Source organism: Hibiscus syriacus, unplaced genomic scaffold (assembly GCF_006381635.1).
Source record: "Hibiscus syriacus cultivar Baekdansim isolate YM2019G1 unplaced genomic scaffold, ASM638163v2 tig00112699_pilon, whole genome shotgun sequence".
Taxonomy (NCBI): Eukaryota; Viridiplantae; Streptophyta; class Magnoliopsida; order Malvales; family Malvaceae; genus Hibiscus; species Hibiscus syriacus.
The window spans coordinates 337,662-351,414 of record NW_024063387.1 but is presented as its reverse complement, the minus strand read 5'-3'; the positions used below and the strand labels follow the sequence as shown (position 1 = coordinate 351,414).

At 31.8% G+C, this 13,753-nt stretch overlaps 1 protein-coding gene across 1 annotated transcript; it reads left to right on the top strand.

Moving 5' to 3' along the window:
• The first annotated feature begins 10,663 nt into the window (after positions 1-10,663).
• On the top strand, positions 10,664-12,077 carry LOC120182629 (protein JINGUBANG-like). The gene has a single exon (XM_039187553.1). It carries the CDS (start codon positions 10,712-10,714, stop codon positions 12,020-12,022), a length of 1,311 nt encoding a protein of 436 aa, XP_039043484.1. The 5' UTR covers positions 10,664-10,711; the 3' UTR covers positions 12,023-12,077.
• Positions 12,078-13,753: the final 1,676 nt, after the last annotated feature.

Below are 13,753 nucleotides of genomic sequence, written 5' to 3'. Positions count from 1 at the left end.
GGTTAACGGCTAGAGGTTGGCTCGGTTATCTACGTACGTCAATGTTTGAAATTAAATAAAGGATAAACTCCTTTGGTAGTGACTAAGCTTTTTAGGTATTTTCACTTTGGTCATTAAATTTTAAACTTGGATTATAATCATCATACTTCTAGTTTACTTTTATTACAATAATTTTTGTTATCTTCACTCGAAAAATGTTGATATGACACAATAAATTCGTCTTTCTAAAAAAAAAAAAAATCTTAACGTTCCAAACCGGCAATTGTCTAAAAGCTCAAGTATCAAATGAATTGAGAAGTCGTTCGGTAATCTCAATAGTGAGAACTTTCATTTGAATGAAACTTGTCAAATAATTCTAATATTCTTAAAATCCTAATCGAAAGTTAAAATCTAAAATTTTTTTATTCCTCACTGTCAATCATCAGATCAATTTACTATTAAATATGTCAATTTATTTAGTCAGATAGATCCTTTTAATTATGATCATTTTGTTCATAGAAATTAGTCTTTTACGATAACTGTAAATTTAGATCCTTATGATTTTTTTGGACAATACTTTAACGTACCAGATTAGTATTTCTTAACCGTTGTTTAAGGTAGCGATTGTAATGAAATTGAATTAAAAGTTGAATCATTGTAAATAAGTTTTAAAAGTTGACGATCAAAGTGAAAGTGTGCTAAAAGTTCAATACCTACTAATGTAATCTACCTTAAAATAAATAAATCAACTCGGTGCCTGTGCCATCAACAAAGAGGCTTTGCCTTTGACCCTCGCATTCCCATACTGACACTGCTGCCACCCCGCCTCTAAACCCTACAATCTGCAGGTAAATACTCGAAATATCATTGCTTTATAAATTATTTCATATTATATTTATTAATTTTTATGTAAAAATATTATATTTACCTCTAGATTCAATTTATTATTTTATTTTTATTTATTTTCATATCAATTTAATTATCGAGGTTGTTCAATTACTTCATTCTTTATCTATCCCTAACTTTAAATCTTAAATTATAAACTTTAAACCCTAAAACATAACCCTATTACTTATAAATCATAAACTTTAAACCCTAAAAATTAACATATGATTTATAATTTAAGGTTTTAAGTTAGAGGAATAATATAAAATGACTAAATTATAAATAATTTTGAAGACTAAATTGACGCGAAAATATAATTAAGGTAAAAATGATAAATTAGATCTACTATAAGGGCAAATGTGACATTTTTACCCAATTGTTATTATAAAATTATAGAAAATGATTTAGATTTTATGGATCACATCAATTTTTTTCTTTAATTTTGTTTAGTCGTTTTTGCATCGATTTTGATGTTAGTAATCAATTTTCGTTTTATTAATTTTTTAATAAGAATAATTTTGTGTTTATGTCATTTTTTTGTGTCACATTTTTCGTTTTTCATTATTAGTCGTGTGACTTTTCTTTTATTTTATGTTTTTTCTGGATTAGATTTGACGACGTCATGATTGATCAAGATGATTATTATTTGTAGTCATGATTGATCTTCCATGCCATGTATCATTGGATTGAATTTGGATATATGATTTTGCGTTTGTGGATAGTTTCTCATGACACTTGGTTATGGTTTACGTTTCTTGATGGTCTTTCAATATTTTAATCTCATTTTGTGTTTCGTTCGTCAATACAGTCATATTTGTTCGTATTTATTTTTTGTTGGAGTCTTTTAGTTAAATTTTTAACATTTTCCATGCATGGATCTTATATGATTTAAAGTGACTAATTTCAATGTTATAGAAAAATATCCGAATTATATATTTAGTTTACGTGACCGTTGTAAATCCTTATTATAACTTTGGATATTTTAACTTTTTAATAATACTAATTGTTTCTATTAAAAAATAATTTAAATTTTAGCACCCTTAAACTTAGAATGTTTGAATAAATTGACTCATGAATTTTCAAATGCGATATAAATGATGAATCCAAATGTCACAAATGTGATTTTAGTTTAATAAATCGACTTTTCTACTAGCCACAGGTTGAACCCAGAAATGAAGAAGAAAGAAATCGGTTCACCCCATGTGAACCATAATTTCATAATCGTTAACGTTTTTTCTCCAAGCTCCATCTCTCTGGCTCACCTGATACTCGTGCACGTCCCGCTTTGGGTTCTGAGTTTAGGTTAAAATTTGGCAAAACAGAGTTGAGTTTGGTTTCAACCTCGTCTGGTTGGTGTCAAGCAATGCTGACAGTTTTGTTTTCATGTTTTTAAGCCGTTTTTTGTAGTTCTGTTGTACAACAGTCTAATATAAGACTAAAGAAAAACGTTACCGAAAATGTTAATATTTTTTTAACATTTTCGATATAGCGCTACTTAAAATGTTATTTTTTCTATCGAAAATATTAATTTCGCTACTTAAAATGAATATTTCCGATATTAACATTTCCTGTAGAAAAAAATAACATTTTAGTTAGCGTCCGATATTAATATTTCTAATAAAAAAAATAACATTTTAAGTAACGCTCTACCGAAAATATTAAAAAAAATATTAACAATTCCGGTAGTGTTTTTTCTTAGCATTATATTATTCTCCCGTGTTTGGAGATGTTGCATGCAAAGACAAATATGTGGTCTAGCTGTGATCAGATGAGATATAGAGACCGTCAGTGTTACAGGAGCCTGCTTGTTTGCAAATTTCAGGAGAACCAGACTGACTTTGTTTCAGATTCGGTTGTCGCATTAACTTCCATTGTAATCGAAACCTGCTGCTCTCTCAAGGGGGTAAATGTAGTAGGGTTCTCTCTCTCTTGCTCCCTCCCGATTACATCTCCACACCAAAAGAGTTGAAACCCAAAATTTTTCACTACCAATTAGGAGTTAATATAGAGTCGAATTAAACATTTTTATAACACAAATTTTATTTGAAATTCTATCAAATTGAATCAAATTCATGGAATTTCGAGTCAATTTAAGTTGTTCGAGTTTTTGTTTAGATTTAATTGTAAATATTTATAATATATATTTCTTTATATTTTTTCATATATATATATATATATATTAAGTTGTTCGAGTTTTTGTTTAGATTTAATTGTAAATATTTATAATATATATTTCTTTATATTTTTCATATATATATATATATATATATATATATAGTTGAAAGACTATGTTTAACTTGAAAATTAATTTACTAATTATTAACAATTTTGAATTATTCAAGTTTTATTTTATAACTCGACTCAAATTTTATTTTTTAAAATGAGTTGAATTTATTAAATCACGAGTAAAACCAAATTGAAATGAAAATTTTAATTTTTTCTATTTGAGTTGAATTTTACTCACTCATCCCACTAATAAAGTGGATATATTATGGGTTTCTACCGGAGATTTAGATGGGGGAAAGATTATCAATAAAAATATTATATTTTATATTTATGTTAAAAATAATAATTTTTAATCGATAAAATAATATATTAATAATGCTAGAATTTAATTATACAAAGATAATCATTTTTTTCACAAACCAACTTACCTCAATGGTTGGTTGGTTGGTTGTCCCTTGTTCCCATATGTAATGGGGTAAAGGGGAGGTAAGATAGTAGGCTGCCCCCAACACTAGGTTAAGAGTAGCTTCCGTAGGAGACCTCCAAATTATGAAATGCCCTCCATGGGACTCGATCCCACGATCTCAAGGTTAAGAACCTTGTGCTCTACCAACTGAGCTGGATGGGTAGTTGTTCCTAAAGGAATCGTTGTTGTTCCCACGATCCCACGATCTCAATGTTTAAAGGAATCGTTGTTGTTCCTAAAGGTTACGGATTCGAGCATCAGCTACTGCAGCAGGGTGATTGAGTATTTATTGTCAAATGGTTAATATTATTTAGAACATATACTACTTTGTAATCAATTTAGCTTATTCGAAAAAAATAATCATTTTTTTATAAAATACAAAGAAACGTCTTTATTGTTTTATTTTAAATAATTCTGGTAATGTAAGGCTTGAGAATTTACCTTATTTTTAACATTCTTAATAATTGTACTTAAATTAAACTAAAATAATAACTAATGATTTATGTTATCTAACTCTTTAAAACATTTCAAATTTATCATCGTCCTCGTGATACGTTGACGAAAACAAAAGAATTTTGCCTATTACATTTATTATAATTTTATCATTTTCTCTTATTATTTTATTAAACTTATCAAATCAGAATTGCTAATGATAAAACTTTGATTATAATAACTATAAATAATTCTTTTTTTTTTTTTGAAAATTTGAAGCAAATGTTTTAATCAATGATTGTGTGAGCAAAAGAAAAAAATGAATAATAAAGCAGTTAAACCTACAAAAGGAAGAAAATTCTTGAAAGTGGACAAAAAAAATCCTTTTTTGATCTTGTATTATTGTTTATACATTAGTCCTTAATGTTATGTAAAAAATAGTCATGATAACTGTTCATATGATAAATTTAGCTTCGAATAATAGATTTAATTCTGACTTGTTGCATAGATTTATTAGTGGCCATATCATAGAATTGTTAATTATCCAAAGAATATAAAATTCCCCTATTGTATTTATAATTTTCTCTTAAAGAAATATATAAAGAACTATTATTTATTTTATTATATGATCATTATACGTATCGTCGTTACATTTCGACAATACACACAAACAGTTGATGCTTAGAAGAGTTGGAGTACAATGAAATTGAGTACTCGGATTATATTCATATGCTTTCCAAGACCAGACTTTATAACCATTGGCTCATTTTCTCCAAGCTAGATGGAGGGGACCAAATCCTCCTGTGTATATATTTATTTTATTCAACCATAGTAGATCAGAATTTAACCTATGATCCAATTAATTGGAACCCGTGTGTGTATATATTATGAAATTAACCTAAAAAGCATCTATAAATAAAAGCCAAAAATGGAGCTTTCATTAGGCCAACAAGTTGGATTTATAAAGTAATCCAAGACAGTGAATAATGTTATCCAAACATTGAGCTTTTTATTGATTGAAATTAGGTAATGTTTGACAAAGACTCTTTGGTAATTTAAATTTGTTTCGAAATATTACTTTAACAATAGAAATATATTTATTTAAATTTAATTAAAAAAATATTTCTTAGGATCATGTCGTGACTAACTATATACAACATCGGCATTTAATGGCTTATAAAGTTACAAGTTGTGGAGTAATTATATTGTTGTTCATAAGAATAAGTGACCTATTGACATTACTTTAGGGAGAAGTATATGCTTCTGGTATTAAAATAGAAGTGAAAAGTGAAATTATAGAATTTATTAACATTGAAGTGGGAATTAAAAATTTGAAAGAGAGATGTCCCATGGACCCCGTCATCTCGCTGTCTTTAACAAAGGGTTGCTGTGTATGCTTAATTTACTTTAATTCATATATTTTTCATGCTTTTATTTTAAGAATAAATTACATTAATGACAATGTTTTATTATTATTAAAGATTATTATTTAATACTCCCTGTTTGCTGTTTCCTTAACAAGTTGCCATTGCCTGATGCTTAGGTGAAGGATGAGGGAGATTTATTCGGCAGAATTGGGTAAGGGTCAAATATAAAACGTTGGGATTGGAATTCCGATAGAATTTCATGTCTACATGTACATTCAAATAGAACTAACATATGATTTTATGTTAGAAAACAAACTTTTTAAAATATTTTTTATTTAAAATATATGATAAATTATAATTTTTTGATCACCCATCCCTTGTTTCATCCTGCGCCCAAAGCTTAAATCACTAAACACCAAACAAGGATACCCTGGCCTTCTGCTTTGAATGGCCATAAGCTATTGCCGGCTCTCTTGTTTGCCGCTCACCCACCCTGGGTCCAACACATCCATTACTATTACCCAAATATTACCATATCAGTGAAGAGCATTATTGTTTGCACTTTGAAGATTTAAAGTGGGGACATACTTGGTCATACTAGCACAACTTTGGATTGTTTATTTTCCAAAAGGAAAAAGTAGATACAACCAATGAAAATTAGGGTTCGAACTTCCAATATACATTCATGTGGGGTATAGAAATTGGATTTTGAATCAGCTAAGCCAAGTTGTATGGTGATGTTTTCAACTTTCCTTTCTCTTACCATACAAATTTAAAATTTTTATCCCAATAATGTTCTCTTTTGTTTAAAAAAAATTATAAATGATTCAAAGGCGATTTATTTAAATTTCTCTTAATATGTTGATACTACTTTTTAACTATTTTAGATTATATAGAAAATTTCTCTTAATCCGTTAATGGCTAAAAACAAATTAAATAATCAATTTAATAGAATTAATAAAATAAATTAGATTATAAAGTAAAGATTTTAAGAACCTTGTGCTCTACCAACTAAGCTGGATAGGTGCATTATGAATATGAAGTGGCTAGAGCTATACTCGGACACCAGAGTTCTTCACCTTGACAGAATTGGATCTGACCATTGTCCTATTCTGCTCCATACTATGAATAACCTTAATGGTAATAAAAACAAACCTTTTAGATTTGTGGCAGTTTGGTTGGATCACCCTGAATTTGGGCAGTTCCTTAAAGAAAAATGGGCTAAACATGACAGTCTTATAAACAACCTCAACCATATCAAGCAGAGCATTAAAATTTGGAACAAAGAAATTTTTGGTAGTATCAATCAAAGAAAGAAAAAAATTATGGCTAGATTGAAAGGTATTGATAAAGCTTTACAAAGATAAAACTCAGATTATTTGGCAGCTCTCTAGTCTGAACTTAAAACCGAACTTGACACAATTTTAAGACAAGAAGAAATTCTTTGGGCTCAAAGAGCGAAATGAAAGTGGATCAACTACGGTGATAAAAATACCAAATAATTTCATTATTATGCAATCACTAAAGGTAGAAGAAAGCTTATAACATCCCTCAAAACAGACTCTAATGCATGGTGTGAGGATCAAGATATGCTTAAAAATCATGCTAAGGCTTTATATGAAAAGCTTTTCACTAGTGACCCTTTGATCAAACAGTCTCTTGAAAACAGTAGGCCTTTTCCTAGTTTGAACCAGGACCAATGGAACTGGCTGGATAGACCTTTTGAGAATAATGAAATAAAAGATTCCATTTTCAGTATGGGACCTCTTAAAGCACTAGGTGTTGATGGATTCCATGCTATTTTCTTTCAGAACAATTGGGACATCGTTGGGGAAAACGTTTGCTCGCTGGTCAAATATTGTCTTAATGGTGGACAGATTGTTGAAGCCCTTAATAGAATGAGTCTGGTTCTACTCCCTAAGGTGGATAAACCCAAGAGAATTAACCAGTTTAGACCTATAAGCCTCTGCCAAGTGACCTACAAAATTATTACTAAAATCATTGTCAATCGTCTTAAGCCTATTCTCCCCACAATGATTTGTAATAGTCAAACGAGCTTCATTCTGGGCAGAGTCATTACTGACAATATTGTTCTAGCCCAAGAAGTGATTAATTCGATGAAAAAGAAGAAAGGAAAAAAGGGTGGTTGGCCATCAAATTAGATCTTGAAAAAGCCTACGACATATTAGAATGGTCTTTTGTTAAAGATAACATTGAGAAGACGGGGTTGCCTAATAAAATCATTGTGGCCATTATGAACTGTATAACTTTCATGACTATTCAAATTAATTGGAATGATGAACTTATTGAACCTTTTAAACCTTCTCGGGGCATTAGACAGGGGATCCTCTTTCTCTTTATCTGTTTATTGTCTGTATGGAAAGATTGGCGCAAGAAATTACATTATCAGTTAATCAAGGAAAGTGAAAACCTATTAATCTATCTAGAAATGGTCCTGACATCTCTCACCTCTTTTTTGTGGATGATCTCATCCTATTTGCGGAAGCAAACATCAACCAAATTGGAGTGATTCAGAATACTCTCAATAATTTCTGCATTAGCTCAAGCCAGAAAGTTGGCCTCCAAAAGTCTAATATCTTTTATTCAAATAATGTCAATGCGTAGACCAGGAACAATATAACAAATTTAATTGGCATAAAAGAGGTTGAGAATATTAGAAAGTACCTGGGAGTCCCTCTTCTGCACAATAGGATCAATAAACAAACATACAACATCATCACTCAAAGAGTTAAGGACAGACTCACAGGGTGGAAAGATAAAGCTTTATCGTTAGATGAAAGAATTATCCTCGCCAAATCTATCATCAATTCGATCCCTGCATACACCATGCAATCGATTTTAATTCTCAAAGGAACATGCAATGAGATTGAAAGACATACAAGAAACTTTATTTGGGGAAACACTAATGATCATAAGGGAGTTCACCTTGTGAATTGGGAGAACCTTTGTAAACCTATCAAAGGAGGGGGTCAAGGCTTAAAAAACCTAAGATTCCAAAATAAGGCCTTCATTTTTAAGCTAGCCTAGAAACTTACTAATCGGACTGATCTTTTATGGGTGCAGGTGATGAGAATCAAGTACAAAATGAAAGAAATTCTACCTGAAGAGCTTGAAAAAGGGGATGATCACCTTTATGGAATCATATATGCTCCTTATGGACAAAATTCAAGCAGAACATATGTTGGAATGTTGGAAATGGAAACCGTGTTGAATTCTGGCATGATATATGGTTAGATAAAAAGGCCCTCTATCTAGACTCTACAATCAACCATTGAATGTAGAAAATGAAAAGACTAAAGTTAAGGAGATGATCAATCGGAACGACAACTGGGATTGGAATAAACTTACAACGCTTCTGCCAACTTAAGCCATTAACATGTTGAGAGCCACACTTCCCCCAGTAGAAGAAGACATTGAAGATTCTACGGGCTGGATTCAATCAGAGAAAATGATTTTCACTGTTAGATCTGCATACAAGTGGATAAATAACTTCAATAATAATATGGAAGACAAGTTTTGGGACATAATTGCAAAACACAACAACATTCCCAGAGTCAAAACCTTCCTATGGTTAATTGGAAGAAACAATCTGCTGACCAACTCAGGAAGAGTAAGAAGACATATGTCTTTGGATGCAAATTGTCCTATATGCAATTATGAAACAGAGGACATCAATCACATGCTGAGATACTGCCCTAGGACGTTGTCAATATGAACATACTTGATTGACCCCCAGAAGATAAACAACTTCCTAAACTGTAATTTCAGGAATTGAATTATTGAGAACCTTAAAACAACCCAGTCCCCTTCGCCAAGAGTTGAAAACTGGCCAAATTTCTTCAGCTCGGTAATCTGGTATATATGGAAGAGAAGAAACCAGACAATTTTCGACCCATAGATGATTGAAAGGGAATCGGTAATCCAACAAGCTAAAAGGCTTACCCAAGAAATACAGAGTTTGGGTCCTACTAATCCGGTCAGCACGCTAAGCAGAGATAAATCCCGAGTCAAATGGCAAAAACCAGCAATCAACTATTGTAAAATAAACACGGATGAAACCAAAAGACAAATCATTAGAGAAGCTATGTGTGGGGCTGTTGCAAGAGATTGTAATGGTAACTGGCGTTGGGGTTTTGGGAAAAAATAGGGATATGTTCTATTTTGGAAGAAGAATTATGGGGCACACATGAAGGCTTAAGAATTGATTGGATGAGGGGAGAAAGAAACGTGATTCTAGAGTCGGATAATAGATAAGCTATCAACCTAATCAAGAACAAATCGACTGAACACAAGAAGCTTACGATTCTGTAACATATCGAAAGATTATTAAAGAGAAATTGGGAAGTTGGTCTGAAACACATATCCAGAGAGGCAAATCGCGTTGTTGATTTCATCGCCAAGCAGATGTGGAAGCACCATGATGATACCAAATTTATGAAAGATTACCCTAAGGAAGCTGAGGAGCTGCTGATAGTGGACAGAACATGAAGCTAGACGACCTTTTTACCTTTTTTCAACAAAAAAAACGACTACAATCGACGTGGATTTAGAGAATGAAATTGGAGTTTTCAAAATTTTGAATTTTTTAAAGTCTTTCAAAATTTTTGGGTTTTTAATATATAATTTTATTTTTTATTTTTTAAATATATTTTTTAAAATTATCCAAATGTGACACATGATTAATTTTAATGGTTGTTACGGTCCAGAAACATAAAATGATAACGATTGTATCATTGACACCTGAATGATTCAAAAAATGATTTGAACACCTATTTAAAAAATAATATAATTTGAACACTTATTTTATAATCAAAACTAAGAAAACCAATATGATCAATACTAATGCAATATTAATTATTACTGTGTCAATTGAATTAATAATATGTAATATGAATGAATTTTTAAATATATTAAATTTTAAATTCAATGCCTGAATAATGTTCCTAATTCATATCCTTTATGAAAAAGAAATAGCAAATTATTAAAAGGGTGCGATTTATTTTTCATTCATGCCCACGCCGGAGGCGCCTTGACGCGGTTAGCCACCGCAATATCTCTCACTTCAAAGTTGTAAAGCATCAAGTTGAAACATACTGACTAAAATAACCCCGGTGACTGCCGTCAAATTACCAAAGTACCCATCTTGACGTGCAATCTATTGTCCGTTTGCAACCCAAGAACGGATCGTACCATACCCTTTGGCTCAACTCCACGTGGCAATATATTTTGCTTTCTAATTTGTTTCAAAAATAATTTCCTATATATAAACCACAACAAATAACTTCTATTCTCTGTCGTGCATAGTTTTACATTTTTTTCGTCTGAAAAGGCCGGCATGAAGGTCCGATCATGGCTAGCCACATGCTCCACCAGCACCTGCTCCACTTTAACCCACGATTCCACCGTTCCCTTTCCCAAAAACCCATACCTGTCATCAGAAATTATCGTTTCCGACAGCTTCTCCGACAATCGGGGAAGCGCCACGTCATCTTTCGCTTCTTCTAGTGATACCAGCTACAGTAGCCTCCCTAGCAACCTCTCCCTCGAGACTCTGCCATCTGTACCTTCGTTACAGAAGTTCTTCCCTGAGACCATGGTCTTCTCCGTCTCCGACATCAGCGTTTCTTCAATTAATCCCCGACCCAAGCACCCGATCACCTGCGTTGCGGTTCAGGATAACTTCTTGTATATAGCCTCTGTTAACGAAATCAGCGTCTACGTTCGTGGAACGTCCACTGTTCTCGATGTTTACAACGGCCAGGATTCATCCTCCGGTTCCGTTAAGTCCGTTGCTTTCTGTAACGGAAAAATTTTCACAGCTCACCAGGACTGTAAGATCCGAGTCTGGCAAATGACGACTAAAAAGCACAAATTCTTAACCGCTCTCCCTACCGTTAATGACCGTTTACGTCGCTTCGTTCTCCCAAAGAACTACGTCAGTGTACGCCGTCACGTTAAGCGGTTGTGGATCGAGCATGCCGACGCCGTTACCGGACTCGCCGTTAATAAAGGCCTAATCTACTCGGTTTCATGGGATAAAACATTGAAAATATGGCGAGCATCGGATGCTCGTTGTTTACAGTCTATTAAAGCACACGACGACGCCATCAACGCCGTAACAGCATCCGTTGACGGAACGGTTTATACGGGATCCGCTGACAAACGGATCCGGGTGTGGGCGAAACCATCGGGCGAGAAGCGGTACGCATTGGTGGCGACTCTAGAGAAGCATAAGTCAGCGGTTAACGCACTGGCTTTGGACGACGAGAGATCGGTGCTTTTCTCCGGTGCTTGTGACCGTTCGATCCTGGTTTGGGAGAGGGAGGATAGCGCCAATTACATGGTGGTTGTGGGAGCGCTGAGAGGGCATGGGAAGGCGATCCTATGCTTAATCAACGTCGGTGATTTACTGATGAGTGGGTCAGCCGATCGGACTGTTAGGATTTGGCAACGTGGAGTGGAGGGGAAATATTGTTGTTTGGCGGTTCTGGATGGTCATCAGAAGCCGGTGAAGTCGTTGACGGCGGTTAGAGACGATGAACATAGGGATGAAGTTTCGGTTATTAGCGGAAGCCTTGACGGTGAAGTTCGTACGTGGAAGGTCTCGTTTTCGAAACCCAGTTCGAAGACGAATTTCCAAAAATGATAAACGGAGATAATTCATTATTTCATCGTAAAAGAACGATAATTTAGCGGCCACAGATTGTTTTTGGTACAGTCCTCGACTATTTGTTTTGTTTTGTTTTCTTTCTTTTATTTTTATATTTGTTTGTTTTCTGGAATATATTATTGTTTGATTATATGCAAGTTTACTATTTCTGCATTAAGCTGTGAAAATGCATATATTTATATACAACCTTAAAATTATAATTGATATATTTATATTTATTTTGTAATATACAATTTTTGATTATATTTAAAGTTTACTATTTTTGCATTAAATTCTTAAATTACGTATATTTTATAAATGATAAAAGTTACATTTAGTTTAATTTTTATCAATTTAATTTTTATTGCGTCTATCATATCAATCTCAATATTTATATTACAAAAGGTTGCATGGCACAATTCAAAGTTTCCACGTTTAATGAATGCAAAAAATTGTGAAATTTAAATAAAATCATAAAATTGTAAAAATTACGTTTTTTATTTTTATATATATATTTTAAAATTAGTTATGATTAATTTAAAAAAGATCATAAAAACATGATAAATGTATATTTTTTTTAAAAAAGTTCCTTTTAATAATTTTTTTAATAATTTTGTTTTTTACAGAAACTTTTCAAATACATGTAATAGAATGTCGTTGAACCCAATCAATTTTTTAAAAAATTAACCATTGAAATAAAATCATAATGGAATTTTTTTTATTAATAATGAACTAGAAGCTCCTCTCATTTTTATTACATTCTCTCCTTTAACCATAATCTTCAAAGACAGCAAACCATTTTCCCCACATTTCTTGAGGATGAAAACGCAATGTTTTAATGTATATTTTTCTTGACTTTGTTTAATTATAAATTCCTTTCATTTACTTTTACAATGAAAAGTTAATTCACACGTTTAAAAACAATCGGAAAAGGTAAAAAATGAAGATGCCCATTTTGGAGCTCTTTTCATACATGGAATATGAAGGGGCAAGTTTAAGGTTAAAACAAACACAGATATAAGATTTTATGTTATTAGAGATGAATTTATAAAATTTTAAGAGAATAAAAATATATTATGAATAAAAAAATATAAAATATATCTAAATTACATAAGAATTTAAATTTTTTAGAGAGAACGAACGTTACATCGGTTCCCTTTTGATCTATCATGAGTAAAAAATGATACAAACAAGTTGTGAATGTGTGGATATGAGTAAAATTGAGTCAATAGGCATGTGCGCCCACCAAGAAATTAAAAGGGATTGTTGGACAAAAATTGACAAAGTAGACAACTAATACAGTTGTGATTTGGATTATTTCTCTGCCTATTTGGATCTAATTAGAATGGATATGAGATAGATTTTTGATTTTTTTGTTAATAAAAAATTTAGTAACGTAAGATTTTATGTTAGGGGACAAATTTGAACTTATAAAATTCTAGGAGCGAACTTGAACTTATAAAATTTTAAGGATGTAAACATATTTTTCAATAGAAAATACATATAAAAAATATAAAATATATAATAATTTTAGATTTTCAGGAGGCGATTGTGTCGTAACCGTTTTTCGATGGGAATAATTTGTTTGTTGTTTTAAAAACAGTTAAGAGTTTAATTTTGGAAAATCCGGTGATTTTAGATTAATTTTAATTAAATTGAAAAGAGTCGTCATCAACCTTTAATTTAGGTAGGTCGAACACCTAAAAATGTCTTTTAAAAAATAATTTT